At 37.9% G+C, this 26,920-nt stretch overlaps 1 protein-coding gene across 1 annotated transcript; it reads left to right on the top strand.

Moving 5' to 3' along the window:
- The first annotated feature begins 956 nt into the window (after positions 1-956).
- Positions 957-25,754, top strand: LOC128985073 (RNA-binding protein 28-like). The gene is made up of 13 exons (XM_054404448.1): positions 957-1,102; positions 2,340-2,485; positions 2,708-2,876; positions 4,254-4,448; positions 6,157-6,272; positions 7,372-7,540; positions 8,362-8,554; positions 14,599-14,893; positions 15,976-16,141; positions 19,034-19,251; positions 23,525-23,674; positions 24,166-24,525; positions 25,545-25,754. Exons 2-13 carry the CDS (start codon positions 2,342-2,344, stop codon positions 25,665-25,667), a joined length of 2,298 nt encoding a protein of 765 aa, XP_054260423.1. The 5' UTR covers positions 957-1,102; positions 2,340-2,341; the 3' UTR covers positions 25,668-25,754.
- Positions 25,755-26,920: the final 1,166 nt, after the last annotated feature.

Genomic DNA, 26,920 nt, shown 5'->3' with positions numbered 1-26,920 from the left:
TTCTAGCTAAAAGTGGATCCGTCTGTACAGTTTGTTACTAACTTAAATCTGCGGTTTCTTAGCCAGAATTAATAATCAACGCTACTAAGCGTTTTAGGAAATAAAAAAAATTAAAAATACCTATACCTAAACAAGCAATAATATTATAAATTAAACCAACGCCTAGAGAACGCCTTTGACGTCACTAAAGATTCACATGTCGTAAGCCAGGTATTTCCTATTTCTAGTTAGACGTTTGGCACGTTGAATTGAAATCTTGAAAAACAATCTGACTGAAGAAGAAGAACCACCTAACCTCAAACTGTGAATCTCTCGGGTCTGACTTAGGGGAGGTACAAATGAGGCATTTAGTTCAAAATTCCTCCGTGAACAGCGCTGTAGTAGAGAGCACTTTGGCAATGAAGGTTTACTAATCGCAAAAATAGTTCTGTTCATAAAATAAAATTATAAATGCCTAAAATTCAATTTTATTAATTTTTAATTATAAAATTTAACTATCATAACCTAACCGAACTAACCAAACTTGCTGATAAAGAAATAATATAACAAAAGTGTATAGTAATCGGAAAAATAATTCTGTTTATAAAATAAAACTAGAAATTGCTCAATTAAAATTTTATAATGACTTAATAATAAAATTAAACTGTAATAACCAAACCAAACCAACCAAACTTGCTGAAAATAAAAAAATCTTGAACAAAAAGTTAATGCTACCGGCGGGATTCGAACCTGGGACCTGCAGTATCTCAGCCCGATACGCTATCCATTAGACCACCGAAACCGATGGCTATCGACCGTTTTGTTACGGTAATGGCGTTCCCTCAGCTAATAAGAAGCCCACAGCTGTCATCGTAGCCTCTTCTATACCTCCCCTGAGTAAATACCGAATCTCTCTAACCGTTATTATTATAGCTCAGTCTCAGTGCTCTAACCTAACCTCAAACTTTGAATCTCTCGCTGGTCTCTCTCCCTAACCTCAACTCAACAATTTCGCCTATTTGAATCAAACAAAACACACAACAACTTGTTTAAGAAAGATTTGTATTTACTTACTGTAAATTTTAGTTCTTATAACATTTTTATTTTATGTAACTGGGTTTTGGTAAGTACTGTTATTTATTTGTTCAGTAAATATAAGTGAATATCAGCAAAAATAGTGTAACCTGGACTAGGCCTTCTCAGTCCATCTGTAAACAATACTCCTCTTTCTGTATTTTGTTCGGTTCCAAATTGGTACAAAGTGACTAAAGTGGCTGTTTTATCTGTATCATAAACAACTTAGCCTAATTGATATAACGTAGGCCTACCTAATAAATTAACTTAAGTTATAAGATAACTTACAGTAGCCTATTCAACCTGGCCTCGATTTTAAGTTATGTTACACAGTTACAGTTTGACTTTCGCGATTTCTAGCCTAACCTATTGCATCGCATGTCTTTGGTATGAAGAAGTGTTCTATCTGCCTTAAAGATTAAAGTCCTAGTATTCCTTCAACCAGCATTTTGCTTGCCGTCTTTAAAAGACTTGCTCAACAGGCTTATATTTTTATATTAAAACAAAACTGTAATTTTATTTAGCCTATATATATGAAAATCATTATCCTAGTCATAAGTTATGGTTTTGCACTCTGAAAACATTAATGGATTTTGTCGGAATCAGCCCTACCTAAGTATCCGCATTCTAAACCACATTCTACGAATGTGTGCACAATCAAAAGAGTTTTTATGGTGATCTGGAGGGTACAGTTTCTTAACTGGACTACTCAAATATCGATTGAAAATATAGATCGCTGAATAAACAGTATTTTTAACGGTTAGTATAAGGGTAAGTTATTTTAGTTATAAAATGAAACTGTTCTAATCTAACCTTTGAACCTAAACAAACTTGCCAATCAGGAGATAGAATGAAGGTTAAGGCCTATTAATCAAATTGATATTTTCAGCCATACCTAAGGTAGCCCAGCTAAGAAACTGCACCCGATCCAGAAGAGTCTAAATATTTGAGTGGCATCTTAACATTTAAAGGTCAGCTTAGGTTGCAGAAATTTTGTTTGCTTGTGTCACAGACCTTCTGGCATGTTTATAACTAAGACCAGTGCTCGATTTGCAGGAGAATGCGGTAGAACAGCGTTCCGGACCTCCCTTTCGGGAAGATAAAAATATTGGCATAATAAAATATTGGCATTAGGTACAAATCACACTAAATATGTTACAATTCTGGCAGTTTATTTTTTACAAATCGAGCAATGATTAAGACGATTAAACGCATTTAGGGAAAATTGTCCAACCCTTTAAAGTTTTGTGTAAAGACTTTTTACAATTTCTGTTCAATTTTTGTAGGTATGACTGTGATGGGAAAATTTCCAAACCAAGGCAATAAGTTTTCTAAGAACCAAAATAATAAGAAGATAAAACATGGAAAGGTTGGAAAGAAGGAAACAACTGGCAAGAGGGGTCGCTTGATTGTGAGAAATTTGCCATTTAAGGTAAGTGATTAGCTTCATCTAGTTATAAATTTTCCACTCAATCCTTCCTTCCTTGGTTTTCGTTCTTTCTTTTTATAGCCTGAAAAATAACTTTAGAGTTGCGATAACATACACTGCAAATGTTTGTGCATGATAGTAACATATTATGCAAATGATAGTTTTAATTGGTTTAATTTGTATTTGTTCTAGTTTTGTATCATCACAGTGTTTGTTTTCTTACAGTGCAATGAAGATGATCTCCACAATCATTTTAAATCATTTGGAGATATCAAAGATATTCAACTTCTCCGAAGACCAGATAAAAAGTTAGTTGGCTGTGGATTTGTTGAGTATGTTTCAAGACTCAGTGCCACAAAGGCTGCAGAGCAATTGAACGGAAAGGAGTTTTTAGGTTGGTTGAATTATTTATTTGTTTACTTAGGAACAGCGTTAGCTTCTCAGACTTTCGTGAGGGAGAGACAAGTTCAATTCCCGGCACATCCTTTAAAAAAAATATGAGTTTGGGGCTCTTTCCCTTAAAGCGTGTCAGCGCACACCAGAGTGCCTACTGTAAAAAATACCAAGCTGGTGAAGACAAGAGAAAGAAAATAAAAGATATCAGCAATCTGACACAAACTTTCTCCCATTAGCTTGTCAACAACCTTTATCATGGGTAAGCGATGAGAGTAACATGATATTTAATAGGTAAAATCACAAAAGTTGCATTAACTTTTGAACCATAATTTTTACAGGAATGGGGCTGCACTATTTTGTTTAGAATTTTAAGGACCATTACAGAAATGGGAGTTATACCATTTTGTTCAGTATTTAAAGGGCTACAACATACCGGTACTAAATTTTTATCAAAATAGTTTGGGCCATTTTCAAGAAAATCATATTTTTCCGTTATGTTATGGGTTCTTATGGGAAAATCAACATTATAATAAAATAAAAAAAAATGCATAGAGATACCATGGATTAGTACCTAGGCCTACATACCAAGTTTCATCAAAATCGGACCACAGGTGTAGTCTGTAGCTCTGTACACATCCACACATACAGACACACACACAGACATCACTTCGAAAACCACGGATATATCCACTCCAAACTCAAACTCCAAAATTTTGAGGAAAACAATACTTTCTTCATATAGGCTACTATGGTTTAGGGGGAGAAATTAAAAAAACAGCAACTAATTTTTTGAATAATAGATTTGTAATGAAGAATGTTAATTTAATATACTTGTAAGAGAAATATCAAGTTAACTAACAAGCCTCCTCAAATATACATAAACAAAATTTCTTTTGGAAAACTCCAAAGGCTATCTGTAAATTAAGGTCTCCATCTATAGGTCAGCCGCTTAGAAAGCGACGTCCTCTTACATGCGCGATAAATCCTCGTGCTGGTCGCTATTTGTCCGGCTGACCTATAGCACCTGTCACATTCAAGGGAGCTAGTTCAAGTCCTAGAGACCAGTGCTATGCTCTTTACTTGACTTGTGCAACGCTATTACTATTCCAGACAGTCCCTGCCCCTATGAAACGATTAGTTTTGTTATACTGTAATAGCCTATGTGAGAGAAAATCAACACTCCTACAAAGTATGAATCACGTTATGTAATACAACTAAAGTGGTCAAAGGTGTCAACAGCTATTGAAGTCAATCTCCTGTTGACACACTTAACTGGGGTAAGATATTTGACAAAAGAAAATGTGTGTGTTATAAGATACAACATATTGTAGTGTTATTATATTATTGGGTAAAGGTTATTATTTCTGTTAATTAGGACGACCTATCTACATTGAAAAAGCTGTATCAAGAGACAATTATGATGAAACCCAAAGTAATGCGGTGAGAAATGAGAAGAATAGCGACACATATCCTGATTTAGAAGAAGAGAAAGGAGATGAAGATGACATGGAAGAAGAATCAGATGAAAAAATCGACACGTCCCAAGTTAAGGAGGAAGACCCAACTTCAGGTCAAATCTTTGTTCTATTATTATTCTGTGTGGTGACTGAGTTTATGCTTGGTTGTATTTCAATGACTCTTGTTAACTGAATATATAGGTTAATAAGAGTTAGAGTACTTTTTAATTTTTAGACATAGGCCTACAATTTTCCTCACAGTAAAGAACATAAGTACAGGGACGTAACTAGGTGGGGGGGGGGGAGGGGCACCACGGGCACAGATTTTTTCAAACAAAAATTGTTGAAAATATTTTTAATCGAGTATGAGGATGAGCATACTGCGTTGTCTGTCTGTCACCGATGAGTTACTAGGACGGCGCCGGCGCGGCATCAGAACACTTCCACCCCCCTCCCGGCAACCACCTACCCCTCCGCTCACCATCCCTCACACCAGTCACCACACACACACATACCACAAACACACAACACTAACACATCGACACCTGCTGATATAGACACTATATATATCGATATTGATATATATATATATATATAGTGATATCGACACTAACACATCGATATACAAAACGTCCGACCTTGACTAACTGTGTATGTTGTGCACTAGTGTAGTTGACAACACAGTTCATACTCAATGTCAGTTGACAATCAATGTCAACTAAACTCTCTTGTAAAATGGCGTTTGTCGTGCATGTAATGAATAAATAAATAAAAATACTTCATTCCTACTCGTAATCAGTGGTTCAGAACACGAAATGTGGTTGCGGTGCTGTTTCTTTGCGTGTTACTAGCAATATTATTTTCGTGAATGATTTAGTTTTAAAATAAACTATTTGTCTTTGAAAATACGTACCGTGTACTGTATTCAATTATTTACCACATATCTAGGCCTTAGTACTTTGAACTTGAGGTTAAGCATTTTAAGATCTAAATAGTATTAAATGTATTGTACCGATGGACAACTACACATATTTTAAGAAGATTTGTAAGGAATTAGTTTCAGTCCAATTGAGGGGGGGGGGGGGCCAAAATAGGTGTTTGCCCCGGGTGCTGAATAGCCTAGTTACATCCCTGCATAAGTAATGTGGCCATTGGGCAATAATACTTGCCAATTTGTTACCGATACCCAAGATATATTTTATTTAATTGAAATCAAAATTTACATTGTAAACCTATTATTGGCTTTATTTGATCGCATTTGAAACTGAACGGAAACAAAATGGTAGCTTATTAACATTGGAACGATATCAAGGTTGTCACTAAATTGTTAAGGGAAGTGTTGAGAAATATTTTGGGAGTAGGCTGGATGAATGCTGACACAATAGCTTGATCTGCTGACATGTACAAAGCATTTGCTCAAAGTAGAGTAGGTTGTTAACCCAGACATAGGTTGTTAATGGTAGTGATCACCCTGAAAATGAAAGTTGATTTAAGCTGAACTTAAATGAATTTTTATAGGCAAACAGCTCTCTGACGCTAGATCGATAACTCTTGGAAATATGGCTAGAGGTAGACATCTTCCTGAGGATGAACTAATTGGGAAGCTACAGGCATTCATTGGGCGCCTCAACTTGTAGGTCAACAAGAAAGCAATTAGGCTAAGTATCTGGGGTGCGCAATAATTCGATTTCGGATGAAGTGCTTTAAGGTCTCGACCTGCCCCTGTCAGATAAGATAAGATAAGATAAGGCAAACACTTGAGTATACCACATAAGAAACAATAAGTATTTTACTAATTTATTTTTACATTTCATTATTCAGATGGTGAACATGATAACGGAGGCAAAAGAAAAGCGTCCAAGGAAAGAAAAAAGAAACAAGAAAACTTAACAAATCTTAAAAAAGGGAGGCTGATAGTTAGAAATTTATCGTTCAAGGTATGTTGGCCTGTGACTCCATTTGTCAATAATTCAACGGTGCTAAAATAAGCCACTGTAGCCTATATATTTTTTTGAATCTTAAACTTAAGTAGTTGGAATCTTGTGGCTGTCTACTACTTGCATCGGGGCAGTAGGCCTAAGTAAGTAATTGAAGTAATTTTTAATATTTTAATACTAAGTATTTTTTAATGGCAAGTTAGCAACTTATTGTTCATTAGTAATGTTTCAAACTCAAACAGATGTAAACATATCTCCTCTTTGATTGGAATCCTTATATATAATATGTGAAGGCGATTTCAACGAAACACTACTCCTCCGTTAATAATGGGCGGATTTTTACAAACGATGTGTAAAAATTAAGTATTTTTTGTGTAGACGCCCCCTTTCACCAACTCCTAAGAGTCCTGAGGCTTTGCCCCACAGGCCATCAAAATCCCAATTTATTTCTTATGAAGAAAAGATTGTGTTTACTTAAACAGACAAATAATTTGTATTCATTTCAGCTGTTCATAGTAAACACATGATACCCACCAGAGCGTTCGTTTTCAGAGTGAGTTAGTTTTCAGTTAACTGGAGTGGAGTGAGCATTCGTTTTCAGAGTGAGTTAGTTTTCAGTTTTAACTGGAGTGGAGTGATTGATTACATTATCTTTGAGTTGACTCTTTTAAGTCATCGGAGATTATGACTGTTATTCGTTTTGAAATAACGCCTGTAATACTTTGCAATTGCTCGGATTCGAGCAACAGGTGCACTAGTTCTATTGTATTATGTGTATGGAAAATATTCAGTACATCCAGTATTCAGACACATAATTTAATAATTGGCATTGGTCAAAGGTTTTTTTTTTAAGACTGAACATTCCATCTTAGTGTGTTCGGCTCTAGATGAAAAATGATATCTTACGCCATCCTTGCACATTTTCTAGTGTTATATGGCGTCAGTAATCCGTCCTAAGATCCAAAGATGCCAATTAGTGAGTGTCTACTGCCTGTGGATTTTTCACTTGTTTGAGTTATATATAATGAAGGAAACGGATACATAGGTACTTTGATTGCCCTGCAAATTAACTTTGGTTGAAAATGATTTTTTTTTTTAGACAACAGAAGAAAAATTGAAGCAACATTTCTCTGAGTTTGGAGAAGTAACAGAGGTTAAGCTTCTTCGTAAACCAGACAACAGTCTCGTAGGCTGTGGTTTTGTACAGTTCAACAAGAAACTTGGAGCTGCTAAGGCAATTCACCACACCAGCGGCAAACCCTTCCTAGGTAAACTATTCCATTAGTCATCAACACACGTTGCTTAAAACACATGTTGCACAGCTATGATTCATTGGTGACTTGAAACATTTACAGATTGAGATTATACAATTTTCCCCCTTAATGTTTAGTGGGTTATTTAGAGTTTCTGGGAATCTCAACTTGCATCTAGAGGTTTCTCCCCTTCATTCTCATACTAGCAGGTACAGGTGCAGCTTTTTTTAACAAACACAAGATATGATAGAATTTTGATTTCACACCTAAAAAATTCCAATTGTTTTGAGTCACAAAATAACACGCAACGTTATATTCTTATTATAAAAACGATTCATCTTTATTACCAAAATGTAAATTACTTACATATACTAGGGGCCACAAGAGTCTAAAGTTGGCGGCAGCCAATACCAAGACTGGACTAGTGTGATGCTGCAACATCACCCCGTTCACTACTTTTTGACACTAATAAAAATACACTAAACAATATTTTCAAATCAGCTGGTATTATTAGATTTGGCAACACCGCATTGTGCTCATTGGCTCCTTTGAAGTCACGTGGTAAATAGGCTCCTCCCTCAAATGCAGACTCACGTGGACCGTACCGTACTGTAGATGCTGTTGTTGAAATGTATGGATATTGGAATAATGTAACGTAGGTATTGAATATGTATTGATGGTCATAGTTGGTAGCTTGTCCAGGTATTAGTAGACCTCTTAGGAATAAAATAAGCTTTTTGGATGAACATGATTTTATTATGCCTTGACTTGACCAGTGCATTTTTCCTTGCATATTTTCAATCTTAATTGAGACTAACAAGTTTTTTTTTATTCAGGCCGACCGATTATTGTTGATTGGGCTGTGGCAAAGGATAGGTTCAAACAACTGCAAGAAGAAGCGGTTAAAAAGAAAATAAAAAAAGAGGAGGATAGTGATGAAGAGACTAAACCAATTGAGACTGTAGATGTTACCATAAAAGAAGAGAAAATGTCTGATAAAGATTCTGATGATGAAAGTGATGAAAACAGGTAAACCGTCAATGTCTTAAATCAGTAGGTAGGCCATGGTCAAAGCAGACTGTGGAGTCATGGCCTTCAAGATGAAACTGGTAGTTAAACAGGCAAAAATCCTGGACCATGTTTTGAATGCAATGCAGCAAGCCAATTCATTTAAACTTAAACTGTACTCCTAGTTTGTTCAAAAGATGGATTATTTTAATGTATAAAAAACATTGGACAGTCTTTTTGCCCATCCATGGTCATCTCTCGAAGACCAATAATCAACCTTGATTGGTTCAACGGTTCAACATTTATGTGATCTATGTATATTTGAATTAGACAAAAAAAAATTATATTTTCAATAATTTGTGTGAATTTAATTCTCCAAGAGTTGATTGATACCTTTCCAAGGATGTTGAGATACTATTATTAAGGATAATGGTTTGTATTGTACATGAATACATGTATAAAAATGTTTTAGTGGTTTAGTAGTTTACAGTTTCCTACACATTTAATTGCTTGAAGTACTGCCAACCTATGTATTTTTAGAAACAAAATATTGCACACAGTAGGAGACAAAATTTTGTCGTTAGCAACATGTTGTTCCACAGAGATATTCAATTGCTTGATTGTTTGATGATCTTTGTCAGTGTATTGTTTACTAGCTTAGCACCTTGATTCATATTTATTTCGTACTTAATATAAGATAACACAGAATTCATTATATTCTATAAATATGCGATGCAGCCTTCTGCACTGGAAAAAATAATGTTCAAAGTGCAGTCGCAACCGTTTGCCGGGGATAGCTCAGCCTACAATGGCCGGGTAAAGTTCCAGGGTCTGCGATAAGGTCAGGGAAACCACTAGGCCAATAGCCGGGTCCAACCGGTATAGGACTGGCTCATACACGGGCACTGTGAACAAGTCAAAAACAAGTCACCAAAACAAACGTGCAATAATCACTACCAGGCCTACGCCGATTCTCCACACTCGTAGGGGGTCGTTGCTGACTACGCAACTCGGGCTTCGTCCTAACTATCCAATAGTTAAGCCCAGAGTGCCTAAAACACGGTGAGTTACACGACGACTTGCCAATAAAAACCACAACGCGTGTTATCACCAGGCGGGGTCTACTAGGCCACTATAATCCAATACACAAATCTATTGCCCAAGCTAACAACCAAACAGTTTACTCAATCATAATACCAGATAACAATACAAGTGCACTATAGGTAGAGTGACTACACCACTAGTAGCTGGTCTCAATAAATACCAAGCCAAACAAGCAAAGCTAAATGGCAATTGCACTACTATTAAATTATTGAGCTACTTAGTAACAGATAAATAAATATTAAATACGTTCCAAACACTAGATAAATATATTATCTGATAGCCGGTACTCCGCTATCCAAGCTACCAAGATAACGTGTTGGATTACCAAACAAGCTGTTCAGGTTAAATTAAAATAATCAAATGAATAAACAATAACAACCCTACTACTGCTACTGCTACTATATCAACGTTATATTGCTTAGCTGGGCTTCTGTGAATAGGCTAATAATATTAGCTAGAGATATAAAGTCAATGCTACTAGCCTACTGGCCACGTGTTTCCAACTACGCACGCTAAATCGTGCAGCCTAGGTTTGTCGGGCCTCAGAGTTATTAGTAATATAACTAACTCTTGGTACAACGCAAAATAATAACTACTACAGTCAATAAATTATATTATTTGCGCTCTAGCACCTGCCCAGAACCGTCAGGAACATACTTTTTATTCCTGACACCTGTAAATAAACCCTAACTACCGTCAGGCTTTGACCAGCACGGTTACAACTCTAACTCTCGCAATAAAACCAGATATTAATATTATCAAACTAATAATATCAAGTCGTCCACTCACCACAAGTGGGTCACGGACTCACTACCCAACTTGACACCAACACGCCTTGAGCACCAATATCACACCGATGTCACCAAAGCACTTCACGTCTCACTCGACAATCACGAACCAGCTGTTCACTCACCGTAGGCCACGACTCGAATGTCCTTCTCGGCTATCCAGTAGTCCCAGGATACCCAAGCTTATCCGAACTGATAAGCCGGGTCAAAGGGCGCTAGCCAGGTTCGCCGCCGCCGCTTGCTTACCTCTACAATCGGTACGCGGCCAAATAGCGAAAATATACCCCCCTAGGAAAAATAACTCGTTACATCCCCCACTTACATCGGGATGAAAAAAAAGAAAACGGCCAAAAAGAAAAAAAATATTCAAACTCCGGCCAAAACAAAATACTCCAACACCTAACCCAATGGTGAAACCTACACCACAGGTCTCAAACTTAAAACAAACAAAAACTCTTCTACTCGCCACTACCAGCCAACACGTTGCTGAATGATTTGGCATCAGGGACCAGACGGGGATTTCCATCGCAAGGGCCTTCGTCGGAGTCTTCGTCACCAATTTTGACACTGTCCATGCGGCCTCCTTGGCCAGAACAGTCATCACCCACGCCCATTCTTATCACCTCCGTCACGACCGTCACAAGTCCGAGATCTCGTATGACATCCATTCCCAAAATCATATCCGTGGTAAGAGTGGGAACGTACAAGGCGTCTCCAACCCACCGTCTTCCCGCAGCCTCTCCTGCCAATCGGAACGAATACTCGGCCCTAGACCGTGACCCATCTGCCATCCTTAGAGGAGCGGGTTTCTTAAAAGGCTCTAACCCCTGGCGTTGAAGATGATCGGCGACTTATCGCCCAACCAAGTTGACGACGGACCCAGTGTCCAGTAACGCCACAAAAACGCTGCCCATCAGCACAACTTCAACGAAGGGCCTAGAGTCCAAAGTTAGCCGGTCCTCGTCTACTCCACCAACCAGGCTGTTTAGTTTTCCGAGCCACTCGGACCACTCTTCTGAGGTCGTCCGTTTTCGGTGGCCTTGCCCAGTTGACCTCCTGATGCCTGAGCTGGCCTGCCGTTTCCCGCACGACATCCACAATGATTCACCGTCATGCCGGGTTTGCCACATCCATAACAGGAGACGGTCCTCGGCTTGCCGCATTCTTTGGCAAAGTGACCAGTCTCCTGGCACCTAAAGCACCGTACACCATCAGCATCTTTCCTTGTCATTGCGGGCCTTCGTACACGAGCCTCGATCGAGTATGAACCAACCCGCTGCCCAACTGACTTGGCTTCAGGAGACGGTCTCTCAAAACTACCTCTTTCGAATGTGACAGTCTCAAGAGTCTTCTCAACTTTCTTCCTGGGAACGTAGGCGGTTTCCAAAACCAGCGCTACGTTTGGTGAAGGAGGAGGTCGGAAGGCCGCCTTCTCTCGCAGATAGGCCTCATAGTCTTCAGCCAACTCAACCATCTCAGCCAGGTTGCTGAAGTCCCGCCGTCGCACCATGAGTTTGTACTCAGGTCGCATGTTGTTGTAGATCAAGTCCAACCTACTATGCTCCGACAACGTACCGCTACGCCTAAGCAAGGTACTTATGGCCACGACATAATCTTGGAAGTGTTCGGTCTCACCCTGCGTCCTTTTCCGGATCTCCTCATCCAAATTCCTCTGATAACCAGGTGGAAGGAACTGGATCTCAAATTGATGCCGGAAAGCTTCAAAAGAATACAGGAGCTCCTTGCAGTTCCTATACCAAAGAAGTGCTGAACCTTGCAGCAGCTCCGGTAGCGCTCTGAGCAGGTCCTCCGACGATATAGAGTACGAGACCATCAGCTCTTCAAGACGCTCCAGGAATGACACAGGGTCTCTACGTCCATCAAACTTCAAACCCCACTTTCGGACCATGTCACATATCTTGGAGCAATTCTTCGGCTCCACCCTGCTGGCCTCACTCAAGAGCATACCTGATCCACGTGGCACCTCCACACTAGAAGGACGGACTGGTCTCTCCAAATGATCACTAGGTCGCTGCCATCCCTCGGGTCTACTTGGTAACCCAAAGGTAGGCATGGGAGCAGCCACAACAGGGGACGTAGGGTTGGCGGGTCTTTCGAACCCATAGCCGACCTCATTGCTTGGCGAGCCTCTCGCCTGTCGCACCACCGATGCCAGATATTCTCGAAGAGTCTGGGTATCAGTATCCAAAGACAACCCAAGAATCTCTTTGACCGCCTCTAACTCCCAGCTAAGTTCCCCTATTTCTATTTGGCCCGAATCAGTACTACCCAGTACCTGAGGTACGGTTCTCGGGGGGTCAGGAAGTCCCACAGTTGTAGTAGCCGGCGGTACATATGCGGTGCAGCAGCCCCAGCCGTCACATACACAGCACATCATATGAACACAGCATATCATCGCTGTACCGACGGGCATTCCGCTGCTTCCAAAACGATGAAAATCTCTGCCGTAATTCCACAGAAGTCCCAGTGGTCACCAAACCATACTGGTCCATCGTTCTCATGAGCTCCCCTTTCGAGAGGTCATAGATCCAACCCACGCGACCGTCCCGGGGCTGCGACCCCAAGGACATAGTCGCTGGCGCGGAATAGGTCAAAGAAGTTGTCACTGTCGTAGCCACGACCGATGAAATAGTCGGCCAAACGGGCGAAGACGCCGGCCACCATGACGATGTCGTCATCACCGACAGTTCGGAGCTAACCCCAGAACTAGTCGTAGTAATAGCAGACGTAATAGGCCTACCGCCCAGCACAGACGTCGTACTCGTAGTGACAACCATATTTAAAATTCAAAACACCACGACAAATCCGCAAAAATAAGGGCGTAACTAATTAATACCCCCGCCGCAGCAAACCTGCAGACTAAGCGAATTTCCATTTGACTGATTGGATTTACACTGAAATGTCTACTTAAAAATATAACATTTATTCCCTATTTAAATAGAATTAGTTTAACAAGTACTTAGGTTTGCTGCATCAGGGAGGGTAAAACTGTTTTTTTTATGTAAAATGTTAATAGTTAGTAAGAAATAAAAACATTTTCCAAATTTGATCAAAATATGTTCATAAACAAGCAAACTACAACAGTTTACTTATTCTCCATAAGATTAACATGGGAATTTTAAATTTACAATTTTTTGGAATTTTCTCCGTAACCATTTGGCGCATAATAACGCTTCAATATATTAAATTATTTGTTTTTTTAAGCTCTACAAACTGGTTTGGAAAGAAATTGCTAAATTTAATGTTTTTGGGGTCAAAAATGGGAAAAACCTATTTTTACCCCATAAAACCCCCCGTAAACCCCCGTTCCCATGGTCCGATCATGCTGGATCGCAAACTCGTTCGAATAAACGTAGGTTTACACGTTTGTACCAAATTTCATCAAAATCAGATCATTTTTGCTCGAGTTATCGTGCTAACGGACACATATATATATATATATATATATAAATATATAAATATATAAATATATATATATATATGAATTTGAACGGATGGTATTTTTGGCCTCTAGGGACCTTAAAACGAAAAAAAAAATCGGTCCCGCGTCCAGGTCTTACCATGAGTACTGCGGTAATAGCTTATTCCCTATATGGGAAATTCGCTAAAATCTATTTAACACCGTACTATTAAAGCAAACCAATTATAGGTGTGAAAGTCAAACCACAAATACACAGTAAGGGTTCTCACTCAAATAATATTCAACACTAAAGCTCAATTAATTAGCAAAATAATATTACTAACTAATATCTATGTATACAACCACTAAATAAATTAGGGTTTACAACACACCACGCAGTAACAGAAAACAGGTTAGGCCTACCCAACCGACTATAAAATCACAGCAGGTCTGCATAAAACTCTGCTCAACAGCTCAGGTCCGCAGCCAATCTGCACAAGTCCGCAGCAAATCTGCACAAATAAAATTATTTTGTTCGGGCGCCGTTAATACTTCATCAAAGATTAACTAGTTGTACCTACCTCTTATTAACCTATATCATACTTAATCAAAGGGCGCTAGCCAGGTTCGCCACCGCCGCTTGCTTACCTCTACAATCGGTACGCGGCCAAATAGCGAAAATATACCCCCCTAGGAAAAATAACTCGTTACAAATAGATTTTATATTACAACTTTTGTTAACTAAATTGCAGCAACAGCAGCAGTGATGATGAGGGCAATGATGATCATGATGAAACTAGTGAGGACGAAAGTGATGATGATGAAGAAGAGGATGAGAAAATCAAAGAGGAGCCTGAGGAAATCAAATATCAGAGAAAAGAGGATGTCGACGAGGGAAAAACTGTGTTTGTCAAAAACTTGCCGTTCTCAGCCACTGACGAAGAGTTCAAAGAGTGCATGGAGAAGTTTGGGCCAACCTTTTATGCTCTTGTTTGCAAAGACAAACTCACAGAACATTCCAAAGGGTCAGGATTCGTCAAATATAAGGTAAGGAAATTGTGTGGTTTGCATTTGTTTTTAATGTTTTGTAATGTTTGAGGAAAATACACTATATAGACTGTAATAAACAAAATGCTAAAGAAGAGGAAAATATGTCATCCCTTGCTTTGCAAGAGAGCTCAGCCTCCCTAAAAAATCTGTTAAAGTTCAGTACTTTTTGAATCATTCCTTGAAATATGTTTTTCAGTGCCTTTGTACTCAATTATGATTTTTTAAATTCAAAGGCTCTAAGCCAGGATTTTTAATTGCAAAATAAAGGGGGATAGCAGCTATCTTACCTTAGAAGTGAACTGTCATTCTCTAAATTTTACAAAGTCCCTCCTGGTTACGAAATATTTTTTTTTATTTGTTCTGTTTTTTTGTTTTGTGTGGCCTAAATGTTCCTAATTCTTCTTAAGTAGGCTAGCTGCTATCCCTCTTTTATTCTACAATTCAAAATTCATTGTCCTTAATAAGATGATATGAATTTATTTAACAGATATTTAAATATTGTAATTGTTTACTTTTCTAATTAAATTTTCATTTCATTGAATGCAGTTTTCTCTTTTCATTCTCTTTTCAATCATGCTAAAATTACTTTAACAATAAAAATTCAGTCTACTATTTTTATCACACAATTGCGTTGGTCCTAGCAAACTTAGATTAATTTACTTGAACTGTTTATTTTCCTTCGTTAATTAATTTTTCAAAGTTCATTGGTGTTCAAAATCTGTCAACCTATGTCTAAGGAATAAAAAAGATCAGATTTTTAAAGAAATCACTGCTTTGGAGCTTCAAAGAGTCACTTTTGCTATGAAGATAAATACTGTCCACTCAATCAGTGTTGATTTACCTAGTGATTAGATTATTAATCTATAATAATTTCAAAGAACGTTTTGAGGAACTCAAATCTAAATAATTATGATGTCACGTTTAAATTTTAAAGCTTAAAGTCTGACTACTCTAAATGGTCTATTAACCACAAACACACTAATAGCAAGGTAAACCTCCCTAACAATTACTTTACCCAACTTAAATTCATAAAAATGGCCAAATTTAAAAGGTTAATTTTCTTGATTTATTTTTTTCAGAACAAAGAAGATGCAGAAAAGTGTTTAGCTGCAGGAACAGAATTAAAACTAAATGGTTCCATCCTTGATCCTCACCCTGCCCTCAAGAGATCTGATATACAGAACATAAATGATAAATCAAAGGATAAAAAAGATAATAGAAATCTATATTTGGTCAAGGAAGGAAGTAAGTAGGGCCTATTTGTATTACTGTAGATAGAAAATTGATTTTAGTCGTCTCTCAAAAGTGACTTCCAAGTCTCTTTTTTTAGCATATTGTGCAATTAGATGGAATCAACCAACATAGATTTACTATATCTAGAGCCAGGGTAAAGCACCAAGCTCAGAAATCTTAACTTGTTGGCAGTACCGCATTTCCCATTAGGCCCACTAGGCCCAGGCCTAGGGCGCCAAATTTTAGGGGGCGCAAAATATCCAACTTCTTAAATGAATCCCACGAACGCACCCACGCGTCAGACCGGTAGCCCTGCTACCAGCCCACTGACGCGCGGGCCCATCCGAGACCGAGTGTAGTTTGAATTTGCCGTGTTTAGTAAGCAAATAGATGAAGAAGAAATAAGGGTTGCCTTGTTTGGTACTGCCGTGTTGGGAATAACCTGCTTTTACTCAATAAAAATGGTTTATATTACCTGTCCGTCAGTGATCCTATTGTTGTCGTCTTATGCGACCGGTTTCAGGATTAAAATCCCATCATCAGGCTGATAAAAATGTCATGTCACTCAAGTTGAGGTCGTCGGTAAACATAAAAACACACACATACAACACGAAACACGAAAATACGAAATAACATTGCTAGCTACTGGCCAGTACAGGACACTACGACGCGGCACGGGTAGTTGCGTGGTCATGACTGAGGTGTCCTTGCTCCTCTCCCGTTATCTATGGAATGCCGGTGGTATTGTTGTCCTATTCTAATCGCTGCGTCATAGATAATGTTGGACTTGAAAGAGGTCTGTTCATTTAAGATGTGTTGTGGCTCATTCTTGATGGATTTGTAGATCTCGAATTCCTCTAAACAATCTAAAAACCGTCCTTTTTTAGGGTAACTATGTAAAATGTGTAGGTTATTGTCAAGGCTGGAATAATTATGGTTACTGTCTGCGAGGTGGTTGGCGAAAGCGGATTTTTGCTGGGCTATTGTTTTGGATGGAATGTGCTCTCGCATAAGACGACAACAATAGGATCACTGACGGACAGGTAATATAAACCATTTTTATTCTATAAGTGATCCTGGGCCACTAAGCATAATGCTTTTACTCGTGTGATATTTCGTTTTGCTTTTGTCCCAACGACATCCCTGCAGCGACTGCCAAAATTCAGCTATGTTATTCTCTCCTGTTTACTTAACCTGTTGTGTTGTTCTGTTTATGTTTGGTTAGTAAAAAATGTCGAATTATGCCGGTATTTCACTTAGAGATAATGAAATACCCTAGGTGTAATTTTTTCATCAATTATATTTGCACACCGGTATTATGTATCGTGATGGAATTATTTCTGATTTTGAATGTTGTTCATCAAAAACGTATTTTGTGTTGTTTATGTTAAATGAAAAAGACTAAAAACTCATACTTTTTAAGTTATTTCACACCATCCAAATAAAACTTTGACCATAACAGTTATTATTTACTTAAAACTGGTGGATACCGGTACATATAGGCCTATATTTTTTACAATACAATATGGTACGGTATTGTAAATGTTCCACTCCTACATTTTACAAGATTGGGATCTTCTGAGGGAAGGTATTTATCATTGTTCAGTTAATCTCATTAGATGTATAGTATTATAGGGGCATATATACATTTTAAAGGAGTTGATTTATTGAAAGTATCAATGGATTATCCTTGTATATGCTACTCAATGACAATGATCGTGACATTATTTACGTTTCCTGACCAATATTACGGCCGGGAGGGCGCAACTGTTTTGTGGGCCTAGGGGCGCCGTTTGGCTAAATGCGGCCCTGCTTGTTGGCGTGTCTCACATGTTGATTGTGTTGTTGTAGTGATTGTAGCAGGCACATCTGCAGCTAAGGGTGTATCTGTGGGAGACATGGAGAAGCGACTACAGCTGGAGCAGTGGAAGAGCACCAAACTGAGGAACCTCAACATGTTAGTGTCCAGAAATCTCAACTTGTTGGTGTGTCTCACATGTTGATTGTGTTGTTGTAGTGATTGTAGCTGGCACACCTGCAGCTAAGGGTGTATCTGTGGGAGACATGGAGAAGCGACTACAGCTGGAGCAGTGGAAGAGCACCAAACTGAGGAACCTCAACATGTTAGTGTCCAGAAATCTCAACTTGTTGGTGTGTCTCACATGTTGATTGTGTTGTTGTAGTGATTGTAGCTGGCACACCTGCAGCTAAGGGTGTATCTGTGGGAGACATGGAGAAGCGACTACAGCTGGAGCAGTGGAAGACCACCAAACTGAGGAACCTCAACATGTTAGTGTCCAGAAATCTCAACTTGTTGGTGTGTCTCACATGTTGATTGTGTTGTTGTAGTGATTGTAGCAGGCACACCTGCAGCTAAGGGTGTGTCAGTGGGAGACATGGAGAAGCGACTACAGCTGGAGCAGTGGAAGACCACCAAACTGAGGAACCTCAACATGTTAGTGTGTCTCACATGTTGATTGTGTTGTTGTAGTGATTGTAGCAGGCACACCTGCAGCTAAGGGTGTGTCAGTGGGAGACATGGAGAAGCGACTACAGCTGGAGCAGTGGAAGACCACCAAACTGAGGAACCTCGACATGTTAGTGTGTCTCACATGTTGATTGTGTTGTTGTAGTGATTGTAGCTGGCACACCTGCAGCTAAGGGTGTGTCAGTGGGAGACATGGAGAAGCGACTACAGCTGGAGCAGTGGAAGACCACCAAACTGAGGAACCTCAACATGTTAGTGTGTCTCACATGTTGATTGTGTTGTTGTAGTGATTGTAGCTGGCACACCTGCAGCTAAGGTTGTGTCAGTGGGAGACATGGAGAAGCGACTTCAGCTGGAGCGAGGAACCTCAACTTGTTGCTGTCGGTGTGTCTCACATGTTGATTGTGTTGTTGTAGTGATTGTAGCAGGCACACCTGCAGCTAAGGGTGTATCAGTGGGAGACATGGAGAAGCGACTACAGCTGGAGCAGTGGAAGACCACCAAACTGAGGAACCTCAACATGTTAGTGTCCAGAAATCGTCTGGTCATCCACAACCTACCCCTTGGAGTAGCTGATAGACAGTTACGGAGGATATTTCAGAAACACGCTGGTCCCACTGCTGTTATTCGAGAGGTAATTTTAACAGTACTAATGAGAATTTTGAACGGATGTTTATAAACTCAAACACAAGGGCTGTTTGTAAATTAACGTATTCAATGAGTTCCTGCATGACAAAGTAAGTAAGTTAAAATCTAACACTTGTACCATCATCAGACGACAGATGAAAAAAATGTGCATCATTGGGGTAGGAAGCTCAGTATCTCAATACTTTAGCACGACATAGTTAACCGCAGGTACCAAAGTTGAAGAATTCTCATAGCCGAGCCTCCATTTATTGACAGAGTTCCATTGGTTCTCGTTTAACGTCGTAAGGGAATTGCAATCACCACCAGCGAGTGTCGCCATGATCGCGGTATTGCTGAGGTCTCAATATATGCTTACGAGTGTTGCCTTCATCATGGGATATGATCTTGGTTTTGCTGAGACAGCAAGATATGGCAACAAGTATTCCCGCGATCGCTTGAAACGATCAAGATATCGCCAAGACCGCCAGAAAAAGGTGTTAACGTGATCACGGGAGAAGATCATCTGTGTTTGGTATCAAAAAGATTTTTCCCTGTTAGCCTGGGTACTTTCTGCAGGCCGTATAAAATTTCTCGCTGGCCAAATGTGGTCTGCGGGTTTTAGGTTGGAGACCCCTGCTCTAGAGGGTTATACCAAGGCAACACTAAATAAACAAGCTGTAATGCTCGTCTGCCATGACGTCATCATAGGCGACGCCAATGACGTAATGTTTGCCGTTTGTGATCAGCTGCTTGTCTTAATATTTTCTTGGGAAATAAAAATATAACTAAAAAAATGACATTGCCTCATTACCGTCGCCTAAAATGACGTCATGCCAGAGGAGCATTACGGCCTGTTTATTTAGTGTTGCCTTAGTTATACCTGATCAACTGAAGGTGATAATTATTTACAGCTCTTTCCATTAATTATTGCTGGCTTCTGAGATGACTTAAAAAATTCTAATTCATCTGATAGACTAAAACCAAGCAATATTTTTTTTATCACATAGTTCTATTGTTTTGGTCTTCACACTGCAATTAATGAAATCACTAGGCCTAATGTCGCAGCTGGAAGTGTAAACAAAGGTACCTGCTTGGACAATATTGTGACCTCAGTACACCCAGATAGATGGGAAGCCTCAGTTATACACACTCCTGTCTCAGATCATAATGCAGCCTTTCTGTCAATGAACATCGAGTCATATTCTAAATCTAATCCAATTTCTTTACCGAGAAAAGTTACTAGGAAATTAAATCCTCAGAATTCCTTAAAATTCTTATCCAACCTTAGTCAGTTGAATTGGTTTGAATTATATGACCATAGCCTAGACTTAAATGCTAAATTCAAAGTGTTTTTTGACAAACTGTTGTGGGCCTTAAATGGTTCGATTCCCTTGAAAACTACTGTCGGTTTTAACAACAAACCTAACAAAAGGTGGTATCATCAAGGACTTGTAAATATGAAAAATGAGCTGGACCGGCTATATTTTTTGTGTTGTAATGCAGGGACTGCTGAAGTTAAAACTAAGTACAACTCATTAAAGTTGCAGTACCGCAAAGAAATCAAGAAAGCCAAACTTGACCATAACAACAGTTTACTGCTAAACTCTAGTAATATTTCTAAAACATCCTGGTCAATCATTAATGAAATAAGCAACTGTAATAGTAAGCCTTTGTCTATTCCTGACTGCCTAACTGCCGATGGACTGAACTCCTACTTTGTCGACTGTGTTGAAAACCTAAGAAGTAATGTTCCCGCCTCTTCAAATGGTCCTGAGCAATTTCTAAGAAATTTGACCTCTTGCAACGCTCTTCCGACTATTGAGGACAACAATGCTTTTAGGATTGGACTATTTACTGTAGAAGAGGTGTATGCAGCCATCAACAGTCTTAACAATAGCTCTTGTTTAGATATTTACGGAATTAATGTCCCCATCTTGAAGTTAGCTTCTAGTTACATAAGTGAAGTTTTGACTTACCTATTTTTTCCTAGCTTTTGCGGACGATGTAGTAATTCTGTCCAAAAACAGAAATGACCTAGAGGAGCTAACCAGACTGTTCATAAAAAAAATCAGAAAAAATGGGCCTAAAGATTAATGATGAGAAGACAAAATATATACACTTCACGAGACAGCCAAATGAAGTGAGGACAAATGAAATTAGTATAGATGGACATACTTTTGAAGTTGTTGAACAATTTAAATATCTAGGGGTAATTATATCAAGCAGCAATAGTGAAGAAATGGAAATAAATTATAGGATTGCTCAGGCCAATAAATGTATGTATTCTTGTAAGAAATTGTTGACTTCAAAGATTCTCTCACATAAAACGAAAATAAAAATATATCATAGTATAATTCGACCAGTATTAACATATGGAGCTGAAACTTGGATTTTAAATAAAAAAGAAGAAAACAAAATGATTGTTTTTGAAAACAAAATTTTAAGAATGGTATATGGACCAATACAAGAAAATGGGGAATGGAGAAAAAGGCATAATAGGGAGATAAGGAATATGTACAATGATTATGATGTAGTAGCACACGTGAAAGCAAGGAGAATAAGGTGGGCAGGACACGCACTACGGAGAGAACGAGGTTCACTACTAAAAGAAGCAAGTATAGGAAAGCCAGAAGGGAAACGACCATTAGGAAGGCCCAAGAAGAGATGGTGGGATAGTGTTTCCAGGGACGTCAGAGAAGTGGGGGCAGAAGTGGAAGAGGCAGAAGATCGAGAGAGATGGAAAGCAGTTGTTGGTGCGGCCAAATCCCGCCTTGGGCATAAATGGCCATGGGAGTGTGAGTGAGTGGGGAGTGTATAACACAAGGCTGCTACCCAAACAAGTTCAAGATTTCTAAGGTTATACCAGTCCATAAAAAAGGGCCTAAAAATGTCATTGCTAACTATAGGCCTATATCTATTATCCCTGCAGTGTCGAAGGTCTTGGAACATCTCGTACATCGTAGATTTTCTCAGTATCTTGAGGATAGTAACCTTTTAGCAAGTAGTCAGTTTGGCTTTAGGCCCAAACACAGCACTGTCCAAGCAACCCAGGCACTGATATCAAATTGCTTTCAAAGTTTAGAGGCCAAAAGTGGTATAGTGTTCAGATCGTACGACATGTCTAAGGCCTTTGACACAGTGGCTCATGATCTCCTTGTGAATAAGCTTTCTTGCTATAACCTTGATGCTGTTTTGGTTAGGTTTTTTCAATCTTAACTTAAAGACAGATGGCAAAAAGTCTATCTAAATGGCACTTATTCTAGCCCTGTTCGAGTGCCCCACGGAGTGCCCCAAGGCTCTATATTGGGCCCTACCCTGTTTATACTGTATATAAATGACTTACCTTGTAATATTAATGACTTATCTGTAAAAAGCTTTCTTTTTGCTGATGACTTGGCCTTGTGTGTACTCTTTGAATGATGTTACAGACACATTGGACACAAAATCTGCTGTTATTAATGACTGTTGTAATGCAAACAAGTTATGTCTTAATGCTGATAAGACTCAGGACCTGACTATTAGTCTAAGCAGTAACGGTAATGATGTAAACACTCTGAAGTTTTTGGGTTTTCATTTGCAGTCAAACTTGAAGTGGTTTTCACATGTAGATTTTGTAGCATCTAAAATTGTAAAAGGCATATTTATGATAAGAGCACTTAGGTCCACTGTTTCAGATGATGTCCTTATTTGTATATATTATGGCCACATTCATAGCTATTTGTCCTATGGTACCTCACTGTGGGCCAACAGTTTTTATGCTAACAGGTTGCTTTTTACTTTACAAAAGAAAGCGGTGAGGTTAATTTGTAGTGTGAATAGAAGAACACATTGTAAGCCCCTTTTCGTGAGTCTTAACATTCTCTCATTTCCATCCTTGTATGTTTTGGCAAGTTTGTTGTATGTAAAAGAAAACATTTCTCACTTTGAAAAGATATCTGATGTTCACAACTATTGTACTAGATCTAAAGATAATCTGTCTACACTAAGGCATAAGTATACAGCCACTCAAAATAGTTTTGAGTACCAAGGTGTTAAAATGTACAATTTCTTGCCTGCATCCATAAAAAACCTGTGTGTTTCAAAATTTAAACATGTTTTAAAAACTACTCTAACCCAGGCTTGCCTGTATAAACATGAAGAGTACTTTGGTTTAGAGTTTTTGTTTTAGTTGCCATCTTGATTGTTTTCTTTTTCTTTTGACGATTGTCATGAACTTTGTACTCAGTTTTAACGACAATAAAGCATTTCATTTCATTTCATTTCATTGTTATTTTTTGTAGGCAAGAGTGATGAGAGATTTAAATCAGTCCGATGCAAAGGGGAGACCTGTTTCCAAGGGCTATGGCTTTGTTGCTTTTGAGAAGCATGAAGATGCCTTGAAGGCCCTTAGATCTATCAACAACAATCCTAGTATCTTCAACCCAACACAAGTAGGTAACATTCATGAGACATTGATAAGATATAACTTAAGCACATTCATATAGATTGCTTGCTGCGCCGGCAGTGGACCAATCATTGATGCTTATAAAAATGTTCATTTGTTGTTGATTGTTTATTTAAATGCCTATTAATATATAGATACTAGTGTGTACATCTATAAATCCACTGGATCTAGCTGCTTTTGAACAGTCTTGAGAAGCTAAAAAATTATAATTGTGGAAAAGCAATAAATTATTTCCAGTTGATTAAATGCAAAATGCTATAAGAAAACACAGTTGAAATAAAACTAAGTAACTACAGGTAACAGGGTGCCGTAAATGTATATACATGTAAACCTATTTTTATGTCTATTTGACCATATTTTATAATTTTCTTGGGTAAGCATCCCTGAAAACTCCTTGGTTCTTAATGTCATATTGTGTCTTTTCACAAGAAAAATGTGTCCATCAAACATTGTAAAATCATTGCAAACCATTTTCAGAGACCAATAGTGTCGTTTTCAATAGAAAACAAAACTGTGCTCAACGTCAAAACAAAGAGGCAACTGAAGAGTCAACAAAGAAACCCTTTGTCCAAAGACTACAAACCTGATGAAGATGGAGGGGAGACGGTCTCAAAAAAGAATAAAAAGTTTAAAAGAGAAATCAACAACTCCAACAAAGACCAACCTCAGCCGGAATATGCCGGTATGGCTGCAACTCCCGGAGCTACTGTCAAGATGAGGAAGAAATTCAAGCTGCAAGACCAAGCACAGAAACACTTAAAAGACGTGAAGAAACAGAAACAACAGATGAAGTTGAGTCGAAAAATGAGGCGGAAGGAGCATTTACAAAAGCAGAAGGTATTGTGTTCAATGTCATTTTTTTGTATTCAAGGTTTGGATGTTAATGGCCTGTTAATTTGAGTAAAGGGTGAGCTTCACTTAACAATAACACAGGAATACTTATAAAAAGATTCCATAACTATTGTGATTTATACCTTCCAATACCTGTGACTGAGGAAACACCTATTTATTTCATTGTATAACTCTTGAGTGAAGCTTATATATGTAGGGACAATAAAAACCTTTACTTTCAAAAGCTGCGTTTACACAAGGCCAGTAAGCAGGCAAGTTACTTTCCTCTAGTGTATTTCAAGTTACTTGAGGCAAGTAACCTGCCCGCCAATTGGGTTGTTTAAACAGGGCTTAACCAGCCCCTAAGATACCAATCCTTGCCAAAAGAATATTATTTTGTAACTTTCTAGATACATTTGTTTCTGTTGTGTTTTTGATTGAAGACCGCTCCTAATTCAATATTGTTAATCCAAAAGTTACTATAGTCATACATAACTGTGCAGTAAGGCTGAAACGTGTGAATATTTTAGCTTGTAAACGTTCCTGTCATCCTGTCTGGCTGGCCGTGGTAGTACATATTGTATTGTAGAAATCACGAAGCACTCTATTGGTGCTTTTGCCACCAGAACGCACGCAGATAAAAAAAACATAGTAAAAAAAAACACCCATTTCAACTACAGTATATTCTATGGTCGTTGTTTATGAAAAGTCCTATTTAATTAGTAAAAGCTTATATTTATCTAATTGGCCAGATAAAGACAGTATGGATTCTAGATAGAGTACACTGTTCAGTAATACAATGGAACTGGGTCATTTAAACACCAAGGGACTGGTAAAAAAAATAAATTATGCAAAATTTTAAATTATTTTCCAATTGTCCGCCACATTATTTATACACCAATTACATAGGGTAGTTTTACGGATCAAGATAAATTTATAATTCCTTTTCTCCATTTCATATTCCGCAAAGTAATTTACTTTTCTTTTGAAAATTACTAATTTGGACTTGAAACCCTCTGTTTTAGGTTGAAAAAGTTTCATCAAAGAAAAAGAAGACTTTAGAAAAGGACGAAACATTCAGTAAATTGGTTGACAAGTACAAATCAAAATTACTATCTCAAACTAACAAAAAGAAGTGGTACGAATAAAGGTGCTTTTTACATTGTTTATTATGAGACTTTGTTTTATAGTTTTATTTTTCCAATTCTGTATTTTGTAAATAAATGACTGTTTATAAAGTGTTATCGATTATTTTGCTAAAATCCAAATGTAATCCAATTACGTTGTAGTTAGCATTCACAGACAACATTCATCAAAGTGTTGTGAAACAATCAACTGAAGTCCGTGAGCATTAAATTGTTAGCTGGGTTCTAGTTGCAGGATGCCGCAACGAAATAAACCCTTTTTAGATACCCTACATTAAACACAGTCATTAAAAGCTTTGCAGCTGTTACAGTCTTAACTCAAGAGATCCTACCTTAAGGTATAGTAAGCATAGAATTAGAATTTTGACCCAATAAAATTGACAATAACAGCCAATATATATCAAATAAATAAGGTATTGTAATGGGATGAGTAAAAAACAAAGCCAAATTAAGTCCTATAAATATGGAAAATATTTAATTTTAATCCAAATATACACAATGGTAATTATAAAAACTAAAAAAGTAGATCTACCTTACATTACAATGGACGGATTGCGTTATTTCAGGAAGACCAATAAATTTGATTTTATAAATGTTAACAAACTTAAAAATTACAAGGCTTAAGCAAGACACACCTTACATTTCATCAGTTAAATAAAATTAATTCAAAACATTAAACTTAATTTTAGCAAATAATTCCATCAAATATAAAAATCCTAAAAATTAAGGATAACAATAAAATTGTGCAACCAAGCATGAATGCTAAAGTACAATAAGCCACAAATTTATTATTGGCACGGCTGTGAAAGTGTTCAAAATAGCTTTCTACACTTAACTTACAATAATTAATAAAATTGTACAATTTGTAAAAATAAATAGACATTACAAACAGAAAAGTGTACAGCAATGTATTACTCAGTACTCATATAATATTTATAAAGCCTCGTAAAAATCAACCTCTCAATTCCCTACAAGAAAAATATACACCTTTATGATTAATTTAACTTCAAATGGCTTTTAATTAGCAATATGTTGTAGGATTAATATTCAGAAATTGTCTTCAAATGCCCTCACAATAATGTATTCTTTTATAGCCTTCTCTAATACATGTTGGTGAATGAAAACGTTGCAATGTCATGCCTATTTGATTTGATTTGATATTCCTATTGACATAATAACAAATAATATTCGTTACTAAAGCCTAGACACGTATCAATTATTCAGTATAGTTTACCTTTTACTAAGGTATCGTTTAG

Source organism: Macrosteles quadrilineatus, unplaced genomic scaffold (genome assembly GCF_028750875.1).
Source record: "Macrosteles quadrilineatus isolate MER2022 unplaced genomic scaffold, UCM_ALF_1.0 Scaffold_2__2_contigs__length_208266976, whole genome shotgun sequence".
Lineage (NCBI taxonomy): Eukaryota > Metazoa > Arthropoda > Insecta > Hemiptera > Cicadellidae > Macrosteles > Macrosteles quadrilineatus.
The sequence above is the reverse complement of the archived record's forward strand: the minus strand, read 5'-3'. Positions and strand labels throughout refer to the sequence as shown.